The sequence below is a fragment of the Prionailurus viverrinus genome, chromosome A3, assembly GCF_022837055.1.
Source record: "Prionailurus viverrinus isolate Anna chromosome A3, UM_Priviv_1.0, whole genome shotgun sequence".
NCBI classification, from domain to species: Eukaryota; Metazoa; Chordata; class Mammalia; order Carnivora; family Felidae; genus Prionailurus; species Prionailurus viverrinus.
In genome coordinates this window covers 6,638,823-6,653,554 of record NC_062563.1, presented here as the reverse complement: position 1 = coordinate 6,653,554, position 14,732 = coordinate 6,638,823, and the positions used below count along the sequence as shown (strand labels likewise).

The following is a 14,732-nucleotide window of genomic DNA, read 5'->3' as shown; positions in this document are numbered from 1 at the left end:
CAGTCTGGCCTGCAGAGGGCACCAGCCTGCTTCTTCATCTCCCTGCCCGAGCGGGTACCTGCTGCCAGTCAAGAGAGGCGTCCGATGCTCAGTGGTCGGTTCACTGCACTGAAGACAAAGTAGGAGCTGTCTGCCTGCAGCCAGCGTATGAAGACCGAGACTTCACCCCTCCCTCCTAGCAACAGGTACCACGTCCCCGGTCCTGCTATGAAGACAGCCGAAACTGTAGCAACCAGAGGCGGGTTTTTCCATTCCCAGGTGGGGGAAAGGTAAGAGGGAGACAGAAGGAAGGCGACGGAGAAGAGTGTCCGTAAAACTGCTTGTCCTGGAGAAGCAGAGGAAAAGTTCTCCTGTCTGTCTCCAGGCTGACTTTCTCTCCCTCTCTCCATCCTGTTATTGTGGGGGAGAACCAGGCCTCGGTCTGGACTGGACGGGCATCCACAGCAAGCATCTGGAGGGAGATTTTTCTTTTTTTTTTTTTTTTCTTTCCAGGAAGCAGCCAGCAGCAGCAGCAGCAGCAGCAGCAGCAGCAGCAGCAGCCTCTGGACGTCGCTGGAGCCCCCGCTCGGATCAGCCCGTCTGTTAGCAATGAACGCCTCGTGCTGCCTGCCGTCTGTGCACCCAACGCTGCCCAACGGCTCCGAGCACCCTGCCAGCCCTGCCTTTGGCAACCAGAGCGGCAGCGGGTTCTGCGAGCAGGTCTTCATCAAGCCCGAGGTCTTCCTGGCGCTGGGCATCGTCAGCCTGCTGGAAAACATCCTGGTCATCCTGGCTGTGGTCAAGAACGGCAACCTGCACTCGCCCATGTACTTCTTCCTCTGCAGCCTGGCGGCGGCGGACATGCTGGTGAGCGTGTCCAACGCCCTGGAGACCGTCATGATCGCCGTCGTCAACAGCAACTCCCTGGCCCTCGGCGACCGGCTCATCCAGCACATGGACAACGTCTTCGACTCCTTGATCTGCATCTCGCTGGTAGCTTCCATCTGCAACCTCCTGGCCATCGCCGTGGACAGGTACGTCACCATCTTCTACGCGCTCCGCTACCACAGCATCATGACCGCGCGGAAGGCCCTCGCCTGGATCGCGGCCATCTGGGTGAGCTGCGGGGTCTGTGGCGTGGTGTTCATCATCTACTCCGAGAGCAAGATGGTCATCGTGTGCCTCATCACCATGTTCTTCGCCATGCTGCTCCTCATGGGCGCCCTCTACGTGCACATGTTCCTCTTCGCCCGGCTGCACGTCCAGCGCATCGCGGCACTGCCGCCCGCCGACGGGGCGGCCCCGCCGCAGCACTCGTGCATGAAGGGGGCTGTGACCATCACCATCCTGCTGGGGGTGTTCATCTGCTGCTGGGCCCCCTTCTTCCTCCACCTCGTCCTCATCATCACCTGCCCCACCAACCCCTACTGCGTCTGTTACACCGCCCACTTCAACACCTACCTGGTCCTCATCATGTGCAACTCCATCATCGACCCGCTCATCTACGCCTTCCGGAGCCTGGAGCTGCGTACCACCTTTAAGGAGATTCTCTGCAGCTGCAACGGCATGAACCTGGGCTAGGGCGCCGGGGGCCTGGACGCGCACGTGGGTTCGGTCACTGTTGGCCCTCCGCCCGGCCAAGGTGTTTAGAAGGAAAAAAAAAAAGAAGAAGAAATACTCGGAAGACGCAAAATCGGCCAACAGCCACGATCGCCCATGTCTCTTTGCTTTTACCCCTGCAAAGCCTTTTGCAGACAGACGTGGTATGTGACAGGCTTTCCGAAAGGATTCCAAAGTGGGTAAGTCACTGATTTCCCAAAGAGGCCCCGGCAGAACGCAGGGAGGGTGCTGCCCGCATTCATTTCTGTGCGCCTGGGGTCCGGAATGCCCACCTCCCTCACCAGCTTCCTCCCCATGTCTCCCTGCCACCAGCCAGACCGGACAGAAGGACTCTCGTTGACTCTAAGAGGGGTTCCGATGTCTCCCAAGCAAACCTGTCTCAGTTCTGGCTGTCAGCTGCTCGGATGGCCTCGCCGGTATTTCTTAAGAGACTGAGCATTTGTTCTATTACTGTTTCCAGTAAAAACAGTTTCCTAAAAACACTGAGCTCTGTGTCAAAGAAGTGATGCTATGTATGCCCCTCTTCTTGACCCCAGACCAGCCTCCCCAAGAAAACTAGCGAGGGGATGTAACCCACTTCTATTTTGGCTGCTGCTTTGTTGGGGGGTTCTTATGCACTGAGTCGAAGGCAGCTTTCACAATCCTAAGGAAAGACAGATACAGTGCTTTTGCAAAATCAACACATACCTGTGTACAAAGTATTTTGATACCTTGCTATTAAGGTATAATTTTCCCCATTTAAAAAAAATCTTCATTCCCTATTACTCCTTTTCCATCATTAAAGCAAGAGAGGGAATCACGGATTGGGGGCGGGGGCATGCATCTCAAGAAATTGCTTCACGGTAGCTTCGGAGAGTTTCAGAAACCGTGGAAATGCACGGGGCTTTCTTGGAATCTCTGCTTTGGCTCGTAGCAGCTGTGTCTCTATCACACGGCTTCCTGCATGCTACCCTACGAAAGGGAAACTTCTTGGTTCGCTGCTCCTTTTGTCCAACACGCTGTAAAAGCGGGGGCGACCCCGCTGTCCGTGCCTGTACCTTACCAGCGCAGCAATTCAATCCTGTGAGCACTGGGCGAGCTTTGCTGACCGCACTGTCTCTACGTGCCATACATCACTGCGTGCTGGCCACACCGGTCAGACCCTTTCCCGCCCTAGACGGCTTCAGGCTGTACTTTCTGGCTGTCTTCACACTGCCCCCACCAATGGATTCCTGTAACATGCTGTGTCTTTGGTGCACAATCGTGTATTTTTCTCGTGCTGGAATATACTGTGGGTTTTTGTTTTTTGTTTTTGTGTTTTGTACTTGAAGACATCCTGCTAATATAAGCAACATCGTGGGGCTCTCGCTTTGATTGTGATGTTTGGAAACAATAAAAGGCTTCTGTGGCTGCTAAACGTGTGACACATTAAAATACACCACCGGGAAGTGCCCTGGTGACTTCCACACCTGGCCATCATCAAACCTTACACTGCAATTCTGAGTATTTTGTAAATGGTATAAACACTGCCATTGACCACAGTGATCACTGGGATCTTGTTCCCTTGCAGGGCAATGCCTTTTAGCCAAACCACAAAATTCTCCCATTTAGCTTCCAAAAATACCAGGCTGTCGTTCCTGGGCCACTGCCACTCTCCATTATTTTCATCGAGACACCACATAATAGGTCTTGTCCATTGCCACTCTCGGCCAGCAAATGTGGAAAACGAGAGATCAGGTTCTTTGGAAATTGTGTTAACAGCTATAAAAATTATGATGCCCTTTTTCTGTGTAAACAAGATAAAAATAACTTTTCACTCTCTGCTATCAGCTTTCACATCACTTTGCTTATCCTCTCAACAAACTTCTAACACAGATGAGTCGCGTTACAGATGAAGAAACAGTCCCAGAGGGCTTATGCGGTTGTTGGACAACACCCAGCTCGTTAGGGTCACAGTGCATTTTGCGTCCCGGTGCTGATGTCTCTTTGCACCAACACAATGCTGGCAACAGGTTTCTATGTTCGAACCTGACTCAGCTCTCCTTGCTATATACATTTTTGCCTAAAGTAGCATGTCCAGACGTCAACGCCCGCAAGAATCACCTGGGATCTTGTTCAAGTGAAAAATTCCAATCAGCAGGTCTGGGGTGGAGCCTATGATTCTGCATTTCTGACTCTGACAAGCCCCCAGTGGGATACAACTGCTGGTCTAGGGACCACCTTTCACAAAGCAAGGGCATAGAGGACTTTCAGATGAGCATAACGGAAACCCAAAAGTATTCGTCTGCACAGACTGCTGACATCAGGCCAAGGAGTGTACTAGGTGCTATACAGGCATTTGCTTCTCTGACCTCTGCAATAACTCCACGAGACAGATACCATGATCACCCTTATTTTGCAGATGAGACATTTGAAATGCAGAGATTAAGGAGCTTATCTATGAAAATCCAGCTAAAAGCAGAGAAGCAGAGGTCCATACTCAAGCTGCCCAGCCCACATCCCCAAGGCCAATGCCCCAGCACCTCTCGTGGGAACAGTATAGATGGCTGAGCCATGACCAATGACCTCAGAGGCATGTGCTGCCATGGAGAGAAACTAATGCGTATTTCTACAACTCAAGAATCCAGGATTTCATAATAGAAATGTCGTAAAAACCAAGAGCCAATTAATCATTTTATTTGCTCTCCTTTTCCAAAGCCTGTGGGGAGCCCTGGGAAGTGCATCCCTTACTGGGGGGGGGAACGACCTTGAATGTTGGGCTGCCAGGGCCACTTTCCCACATCTTCACATGGGAACTCACTGGACATTTTAAGCAGCAGGAGTCAGATTTAAAACAGGAACCCATAGGGGAGGAGAAGAAAAAAAAAAAAAAAAAAAAGAGGTTAGAGTGGGAGACAGCCAAAGCATAAGAGACTCTTAAAAAATGAGAACAAACTGAGGGCTGATGGGGGGTGATGGGTATTGAAGAGGGCATCTTTTGGGATGAGCACTGGGTGTTGTATAGAAACCAATTCGACAATAAATTTCATGTATTTAAAAAAATAAAATAAGATAAAATCTTAAAATAAATATATCAACAAATAAATATAAATAAAGAAGCAAGCCTAATCTGGGGATACAGAAGCTCATCATGATTCTAGGCAGGATCACTTCAGTGGTTGACGCCACGGGTCTCTAGACATCGTCGCCTGTTGTCCTTACTTGAGTTGAACTTTTGAGCTTAATTCTGATCGTTTCCGAAAGGGCTGGCAGCTACAACATACTCAAGCCTCCTTGGCTGGAAACCTTCACCCGCCCTCACCTCCACCAAAATACATTCTCCATGCAGTAGCCAGGGCAATCCTTTAAAAACATAAATCACATCATATCACCTTCCTGCTAAAATTCTTCAGTGGCTTCAAATAAAATTTCACTTCCTTACCTGGTCCTACCAAGCCTTAATGATCTGATCTCCTCTGGTAAATCCCCAATGCTCCCCTGGCCCTACTTAACCACCCCCACTGGACTCAGTCCTGCCCCAGGGCCTTTGAACCTGCTGTTTCCTCTACCTCAATTCTCCTCACCCTGTATCTTCCCATGACTGGCACCTTCTTGTCATTCAGGCTCCAGCCCAATCCTCAGAGATGCCTTCACTGACTACTCTCTCACAAGAAGACCCCAGGTATTCACATGAGGTATTATTTTATCACAGACCTTGTTGCTATCTTGTACTTTCTTGTTAGTTGATTCATTTAATTCTCATCAATCTCTCCCACCATATTCTTTACGGGACCAGCATGTAGAACTGGTCAATAAAGAATTACGTGTTAAATGAAGAAGTGACTTCATGCATACACTCAAATACAAATTCAAGTCTAACCAAAAAGAAGGAAATCTGCGAGTGATCCTCAGATTTGGTGAGTATCCGTACCGAATGTGGAGTCTCAGAGAAACAGCCCAATCTCGAAAACTCACGACCTACTAGATCAGAAGTCATGTCAGGCATCTGCAATCTTCAGGATCTGCTGTCGACTACAATGCACACCATACTATGAGAACCACCTACAGGCACTGCTCATTTCTGAAGAATAACAAAAACCAGCACCCCGGGAGCTTCAGTCTCATTCCTGTCACCATTTCTTACCATGGTGTCAAGCACCAGTGGGTAAACGTGGGCCGTCCAAGAACCAGCATCAATCTAGAAGCTGAGAGCACCAGATGACACGCTGCGGAATGAAAGGGGAAGCCAACCTTTCTCACCTAAGAACACCCGTCCGGAGGAGCGCCTGAGGGGCTCAGTCAGTTAAGCATCCGACTTCGACTCAGGTCAGGATCTTATGGTTCGTGGGTTCGAGCCCCACGCAGGGCTCTGAGCTGCCAGCACAGCCTGCTTTGGATTCTGTATCTCCCTCTCTCTCTGCTCCTCCCCTGCTCGTGCTCTGTCTCTCTCTCTCTCCCTGTCTCTCTCAAAAATAAACATTAAAAATAAAGCAAATTAAAAAAAAAGACACCTACCTGGAAGCCAAATCAATAATAATAATGAAAGACACTATAAGGTGTAATATGGGCCAGACACTGTGTTAAGCAGCCTGATACATTAACTTGCTGAATTCTCACCTAGAGCCTAGGAGGTAGGCACACTACCATCGTAGCCTATAGAGAAGGAAGCTGGATGGTTTTGGCCCCGGCCACTGAGAAGGTGAGGGCAGCGCTGGGCCTCACAGACGCCGTAGGGCTCCACAGCCCGCGTGCTCACCACAGCACCCCAGCCGTGCGTGTTCCACACTCATCATTAACTGACTTGGCATCGGGCACGACAGGGCACAGACTCTACGTCCCCTCTAGGCTGGGAGGAGCATAATTCATACACTGTTGGTCCTCACCGAGAGCGGGGCTGCATCACTGGAGCTCAATGAGCCCCAAGTGGGGTCCTATGACTCAGATCCATTCACTCAGGAAAAATCTGGGCGCCCGGAGCTTGACTGCTCTGGGTAAACAGGTCGTTAACAACAACAGTAACTAATGCTTAGAGAGTATTTTAATTATATGCCAGATATCGTCCTTGGTGCTTCACGTTTTATCTCACTGGACCTCCAACCCGGGGCCATCTTGACCTCAGAGATCACTTGGCCACGTCCGTAGATGTTTTTGTGGGTCACATCTAGAGTGGGGGTGGTAAAGGCATCTAATAAATGGCAGCCAGAGACGCTGCTGAACACAGCACACAGGACAGGCCCCCACAACCAAGAATGACCTGGTCCCAAAGGGCAGCAGCACTGAGGTTAAGAAACCTCGCCGTCCCGTAAATTAACTGCCAATTCTCACCCTTTCACAGATGAGGAAAAGGATCCTCAGAAAAGAGCACGCCCGGGGTTCCGCTGCTTCCCAAAAGCCCCACCACAGAACCCAGGTTCCAGACTCACCCCCACCATTCATTCAGCACGCCGAGGGGGCCTGCTTTGTGCTGGCACCTCCCGGGTGAGTGGGCCACGGTGGTGGGCAGGCGGATGTGGCCCTGCCCTGCCAGACTGCCAGGGTATCAGGGAGATGACAGGTACGGTGACACCTGACAGGTAGGAAGGGGACAGAGCGGCTCCTCCCCCAGCCAGGGACGCCCTTGAGGAGGTGGGAGTCAGGAGGGAGACGAATGAGAAACAAACGGAAGAAACCAGAGGCGGCACGAGCCAGGAACTGGAGGCGTCTCGGCAAGCCTGGAGGCCGAGGGCTGTGCCGGGCCACATGGCTGGCTTCTCTGACCGGCCACCTCGAGAACAGGCGCCCGGGGGCCTCTGGCAGGTCCTGGAATCGTCCTCCCTGGAGACTATTCACAGCTCCTGGGAACCTTCCAGGCCCCAACAGCAATTAGACACGGTGTCAGAAAACACCAGCTTCCCTAAGCCAACTCCCTCTGCAGCTCTCCCGGGCGAGCCTCCCAGTGCGTCCCTCGCTGCACAGAGGCCATGCACCTGACCGGTCGCAGGACCACGCGGTAGGTCCCGTGGGACATGCCCGCCAGCCCTGCAGGATTACCGCTCGAGCTCCCGGAGCCCCCTTCCTGCCACGGTGTGGAGGCAGGTCAGGGAGGTGCAGATAAAATCCAACACGCAAGGGAGCCCGGGTGGCTCAGCCGGTCACACGTCTGACTCTTACGTTTCAGCTCGGGTCATGATCTCAAGGCTCGTGAATCTGAGCCGCACATCGGGCTCTGTGCTGACAGTGTGGATTCTCTCCCTCTCTCTCCGCCCCTGCCTCCCCACCAAGAATGAACAAACAGATTTTTTAAAAAACATGCAAGGATACTCAAGGCTGGGCTACCGTGGCAGCAAGGGAAAAGAAGCTTCAGGGCAATCAGACAACACGGGGGTGATCACCCCAAGCCTGGCTGTGAATCCTTAAGGCCCATATTCTGACCTCTGAATGCTGCTCTGTTCATGTGTAAAAGGGAGTTCCACCCACTTGCCTGGTAGCATTTAGTTGTGACAACTGAATGAAATGTAACATGGCATGGCCCCCCCAAAAATCAACATATGAATTTCACAGACCCTTTCCCCCACTGGCTTGCCTCTGGAAATTTCTGGAATTGCCTGCAAGCTGCCAGCCTCTCATCCCCCAGGTACCTGCAAATGGCTGTCCCTAGGGAGGGGGAGGGAAGGATAAGGTGAAAGTCAGCCCAGTGTTTTCCAAAGTTCGGAATGGGTTCCACTGGAGGCAAGATGGTCTGTGAAGCATACCAACACCTGTCAACCATTTCTATTTTATTTATTTTTTATTTTTTTTAATCTTTATTTATTTTTGAGAGAGAGAGAGACAGAGTGTGAGCAGGGGAGGAGCAGAGAGAGAGGGAGACACAGAATCCAAAGCAGGCTCCAGGCTCCAAGCTGTCCGCACAGAGCCCGACGCGGGGCTCGAACTCACAAACCGTGAGATCTTGCCTGAGCCGAAGTCGGACGCTCAACCGACTGAGCCCCCCAGGTGCCCCTCAACTATTTCTATTTTAAAAGAAAACTTTCCCAAGTAAAGCACAACTTAAATATTTGGATTTATAGTTATACTACAAGTATGTCTAAACGAAAGCTACGTCGTTCCTGAAACTCAAGATTTCTTAAATAGTGTTGCTCGAGATGAGACTTTAGCGTTTACATATAACGGCATGAGTTGCCCATAATGAAGCTGTTCCGCAAATAGGTCACAGGCATGACAAAATCACAAGGGGCCGATATGAATGAGCGAAGTTTGAGAAGAAAACTATGAGGGGAGAGGGAAAACGATCAAGAAATGGGGCAAGAAGGGAGTGAGAAGGTGATGTCCATCCACGTGCGTTTAGAGAGAGGCATCTCCAGGACTTTGGCCACGCTCCTGGCACGGTTTTCTCCGGTCACTAGGCATTCTCAGGAGACTGCAGTCACTGCCACTGAATTCTACCTGAGTTGCTCAACCTTGGCACCAGTGACATTGAGGCCAGGTAATTCTGTCACGGGGCTGTGCTGTACCTTACAGGTTTAGCAGCATCTCTGGTCTCTACTCTCTAGACGTCAACGGCGCCATCACATCATGACACATGGCACAGTCAGAACGTCTCCAGACAATGCCAAACGTCCCAGGGCGGGGGAAGGCAGGGCCACCCCCAGTGGAGAGCCTCTGAATGACACTCACGTCTCCTCTGCCTCTTGTTCCTTTGTGATGCCACATGGAGACCGAACTGAGTGTTGTCTGCAGGCTGCCAAGAAATATATGCAAACATCCGATCGAGGAGCCTTGAAAACAGTAAGGGCTCAGAAAACAGTGTTGCCGTACTAGGTCAAGTAATCTCTAATTCAAGAGGAGAGACAAATCGTGTTGGGGCTTACGTGTCCCCTTCACACACACCACTTTCTCAAGAGCTCAGGGATGGGGTTGAGTGGCCTTCCCCAAAGCTCTCCAGCCCCGTAGACCTCCCAGAGAACCTACCGCATTGTGTAATTGTTCTGTTAACTTCTCTCCCTTTTCTGCCAGGCTGTGAGCTGCACTGAAGGCAGCAAGGCAGAGAGGGCACTAGCCGCAAAACAAACCTAAGCATGGGCTTCTGACAAAGGAATCTGCAATTCGCTGCACGGACGTACCAGAAAACCCTGATTCCCAGAATTCCCGTGTGAGTTTTGTTTTCCAAATCTCTGAGGTCGGACAGACCTGGGTTCCAAGCCTGTGTCTCCTCTGTGCCGCAGGATGTAAATTCTCATCAACCCAGTAGAAATCTGGCAGGCACCGAGCTGGAACTTGGTTTTAGAATCAAATTATTTCCTTTGGCAGGAGGGGGGCTCCCAGAGGCATTGGAAGCATTCCATCTCTCAATCCGCTTGTGAACACTCATTAAGCTTTATCATTTACGTACCTTTTAATGGAAGTGTAATAGATCTACAGAAAATTTCTCGCAAGTTCTCTCTTTTGCCAGGCTTTGCGACAGGCCCCACCGGAAGTGTGTCTACCCCAGAGCGGGGAGTTGATTGGAAGTGGAGAAGCAGAATGGTATGAGTTGCTGGAGCCAAAGGAATGCATTTCACAGAAAACACCTGAAAAACCCATCAACTCGTTTCTCTAAACACTTTATAGAGTACCTGTCTGACCGGAGACAGATACAGGCGTGTTCTGGCGGCGTGCTTTCTTTGTTTTTAATTGTAGAAAGAAAAGATCCTTCCCTGAGTTTACTGTCTGTGCTCTGACATGTGCTGGAGCCTGAAGAGGTTGGCACATCCCACTCAACATCAGAGGGGACACAAGAGCAATGTCACAGATGGTCCTCTGGACTGAGCGCCGCGAGAATGGCTTTGAAGGACTCTGTTTATCAGGAAAGGAAACGCTGTGTGCCCTGCCCTGAAAAGACAGCGGGTGGGGGAGGGCTGGTGGCAAACGGAGGAAGCTCTCGGCTGAAATTCAGGAGAGCCTGGGACCAGGCTCTGAGCACGTCTGTCACCTTCTCTGGGCTTCCGGCACACACCGATGCCAGTGGCAGAGCTACATTCAGTGGGTGATTTTCAACCCTTGTCCCTGTCCCTGGCAGTCAAAGGTGCCTGCTGCTTCAAGCACTGTGGCTCACGTGACACAGACCCCCCCCCCCAACATCAGCCACAAAGGAGGTGTCCGGCCCCCACCTGACCATATGTGGATACTCCAGCCTCTTAGCACAGCAGCCACACCTGTGACCCAAGGCAGCCTAGGGGGGACTCAATACCTGTACTTGAGCCCCTGAGAAACAGAGGCCCTCCGGCCCCTGGAACTCTGGGTACCAAGCTGCCGGGGCTGCAGGAGTGAGGGACCAGTCTGCCTGAGGATGGGGCCAGCATCAAAGGAAGCAGGCAGAAGAAAGCAAGGAGACCTCCCCCCTGCCAACCACTGTTATCATGTGAGTGCCTGCATCCCGCTATGCCTGAAACCAGTCCTAACCCCGGTCTTCACATCACTGAACTGCTGTGTTCACAAGCAACAGCATTCCGACAAATACAGAGGCCAATGTGTGCGTTCCTCAGAGGCCAAGGGAGTCGTCGTCAGGTGTAGGCTGCGGTGACGAGGGAGGAGGGGCAGAGAAGGGGAGAAAAGTAAGAACAGGGAAGGGTTCCAAGCTCAATGAGACCTGCTCCATCATGACCCGGAGTGCGTACTGGGTTTCCAGGTAAGATTAGATTCGCAAAAAGAATGAGCTGAAAACAAAGACCAACCGGTAGAGTAGATGTTCCAGGGGAACTTGTGATCTGCCATCCCGTTATACTAAAGGCAAGCAGAAGGGTATGGAAACAGTTCTAATTAAGATATGGAAAGGAGGGTAGAGGGGCCCCCGAGACGGCTCAGTTGCTTGACTGTCCAACTCGTGATTTCAGCTCAGGTCGTGATCCCAGGGTCATGGGATTGGGCCCCGAGTTGGGCTCCAATTTGGTTAAGTTGGGCTCCATCTTTGGTTAAGATTCTCTCTCTCTCTCTCTCTCTCTCTCTCTCTCTCTCTCTCTCGCCCTCTGTCCCTCTCCTCCACTCATGCACAGGCTCTCTCTCTCTCTCTCTCTCTCTCTCTAAAAGGAAAAAGAAAAGGAGGGTAGAAAACTAGACAACAAAACCAAGGTCTCCACTATGCTTGGCCACTCACCTCCTCCTCAGTGACTCCCCTATCTTTAGATGGACATGTGTTGAGCCCTGCTCTTGGGCTATCATAACTAGAGAACATGATGATATCAACACAACCCACGTTTTCTTGGCAGCCGGATTCAGAGGGAAGATATGCCTTTGTCAGGCAGATGCTCAGAGAAACTACAGGGGAGATGGATGGGTCCCCGGGGTCTGGGACCAGCCAGCAGAGAGCTGAATCTCTGCAGAAGGAACAAGGAGGGTCTAGAAGTCTGGTGGGGACAAAATCTGAAATGCGCGTAGTCACTAGGGCTTGGAGCAATGGATTTACCCTTTGGGGGTGGGGGGCAACAAAGCGCTGACTTCCACCTAAGGGTGGGCCCAGGGCAGAGACTTGGGATGCCCACAGGGAGCAGGAGGGATCAACCCTTATTTATGTCTCCTCCCATCCCTCGTCCCCCCTTCCCCTCCCGTAACTGGGAACACTGCGAAGAGGCGGGATCCATCTCACTTCCCAAGCCCCCCCCCCCCCCCCAGGCCTGGTCCAGAGCAGACACTTAGAAAACATCTGAGGAGTAAGCAAATGAATGGACGTGAGTAAACGGGGCCTCATCTTTAACTCATTTAAGTTAAATGAGTTAACTTAATGGCCCACAGCCATGAATGTTAGAAGGCAGGCAAGACCTGAATTCAGCCCAGGGCCCTGCTTCTCACAGTCTCTCACCAAAGACAGTACTTTATTTCTGTCTCTTCACCAAGAAAAATGGGAATAATACCAGCACCCAGGAGGAGTTGTTTCAATAAAATAAAACACAGGGGCACCTGGTGGCTCAGTTCAGCATCCAACTTCGGCTCAGGTCACGATCTCACAGTTCATGGATTCAAGCCCTGCCTCAGGCTCTGTGCTGACAGTTCAGAGCCTGGAGCCTGCTTCAGATTCTATGTCTCCCTCTCTCTGCCCCTCCCCTACTCTTGCTTTGTCTCTGTCTCTCCCCAAAATAAATAAATATTAAAAAAAATTTTTTTTAAAGAAGGTGACGGGCACCCGGGTAGCTCAGTCAGTTAAGCGTCCGACTTTGTCTTGGGGCATGATCTCGCAGTTGGTGAGTTTGAGCCCTGTGTCAGGCTCTGGTGCTGACAGCTCGGAGCCTGGAGCCTGCTTCGGATTCTGTGTCTCCCTCTCTCTCTGCCCCTCCCCTGTTCATGCTCTGTCTCTGTCTCTAAAAAATAAACATTTAAAAAAAAGTTTTTAATAAAAAATTTAAAAACAAAAATAAAACACAAAGCACCCACTGTCATAGTGCCTGGGGCCCATCAACATCGCTCCCGTTGCTGACATTATCATTAAAGAAAATTAGTGGGTCATCTTGTTCCATTCTGGGCATACCCCACGGGGCTTCTCAGACAGGAATATGCACCCAAGACCTCCTAGGGATCTTGCTGAAATGCAGAATCTGACTCACAGCACTGGGGTGGGGCCTGGGACTCTGCAGTTCTAACAGGTGCCACGTTGATGCCAATGCTGCCGGTCTCAGACCCACAGTTGGCGTGGCGAAGCCTCCCGCAGCAGAGACATCACAACCGAGGATGATTTTCCACAGCTGAAAGCCAGTTTAAGGCAGCTTCTTGGCAAAAGAATCTCACTGACTCCACCCCGGGAGGCCACCAGAAAATCAAAAGGGACGATGAGCAGGTGGAAATCATCCCGAGTATTTCTTTTTAAGGAATCATTCCCCAGGCTCCTTCTGGCAAGGCGGCCTCTCCCCACCCTCGTTCGGGATGAAAGGAGATGGCTTCAGGATGAGGGCTGCTGGCCAGAGGGACCAAGGGCGTGATCAGAGGGTTGGAAGTTTCAGCCGCAACCCTAGGAAGGAGAGAGGAGCTGAAGACTGAGTTACTCACAGTAACCGACGGTTTATTCAGTCCTGCCTACGTAATGGAAACTCCGTAAAAACCCCTAAAGTGGTGGGGGCTCAGGGAGGTTGGTAACCATACTGAGGACCCGGGAGCGTGACACAGGCTCCCTCCCCACACACCCTGCCCTGGGCATCTCTTCCGCTCGGCGGCTCCCAAGCTGTATCCTTTAGAATCAACTGGTAACGGTGACTAAAGTGTTTTCCTGAGTTCTGTGAGTCGTTCCAGTGAATTATCTCACCTGAAGAGGGGGCTGCGGGAACCCCAATTTATAGCGGGGCAGTCAGAAGCGCAGGTGACAACCTGACATTTGTGACCAGCGTTGGACCTGAGGGCAGTCGTGCGGGGGAGCCCTTAACCTGTGGGTCTGCACCAACTCCGGGGAGCTAATACCAGAATTGAATTGAACTGTAGGACACCCAGTGGGTGTCCAGAGGGTTGGAGAAGTGGTTGCGGGGGGCAGTGGGAATCCCATACATTTCACGCCAGAAATGCTGTGAGTAAAACAGCTCATTGCACAACTCAGTAAAATTACTAAAAATCACTGGCTGCACACTTAAAATGGGAGAATTTTATGGTATGTAAATGACACCTCAGGGCGCCCGGGTGGCTCAGTCAGTTGGGCATCCAACTCTTGATTCAGGCTCAGGTTGTGATCCCAGCGTCGGGCCCCACGTCAGACTCTGCACTGAGCACGGAGCCTGCTTGGGATTCTCTCTCTCTCTCTCTCTCTCTCTCTCTCTCTCTCTCTCTCTAGCACACACACGCACATGCCTTCTGCCCCTCTCTCCCACTCCCGCTCTCTCTCCCTAAAATTAAAAAATAATTTGTTAATTACATCTGAATAAAGTTGTTCAAAAAAGTAAACCTGCCAGGAAATAGGAAATGACATGAGTTGTTGTACACACTGTCCCAGCACACAACGTGCAGAGACCCAGCTGGCTATTTATGTTAGCAGGAAGTCCAGACCACCTCCCAAAGATACTCCAACAACACCCTGTACTTTCATTAGTGCCCGGGAGGGAAGGGTCAGTCCTGCCCACGCCCATCTGCAAGAACAAAGTAGATGCGTGCCCTTGTAAGACCAAGGGTGACCAAGGACCGCAGTGAGGAGCCCCGCTCCGCCAACAGCATACCTCACCCCACGGTGGCCCAGACCCCCCCTACGTCAGGGA

The 14,732-nt window shown here is 51.5% G+C and overlaps 1 protein-coding gene across 1 annotated transcript; it reads left to right on the top strand.

Annotated features, from left to right (window-relative positions):
• Positions 1–531: 531 nt before the first annotated feature.
• Positions 532–1,560, top strand: MC3R (melanocortin 3 receptor). Its single transcript, XM_047851801.1, has one exon. It carries the CDS (start codon positions 589–591, stop codon positions 1,558–1,560), a length of 972 nt encoding a protein of 323 aa, XP_047707757.1. The 5' UTR covers positions 532–588.
• Positions 1,561–14,732: the final 13,172 nt, after the last annotated feature.

What these genes read in the sequence shown, in the direction of transcription:
- MC3R (XM_047851801.1), top strand. Translation starts at nt 589, where the DNA reads ATGAACGCCTCGTGCTGCCTGCCGTCTGTGCACCCAACGCTGCCCAAC.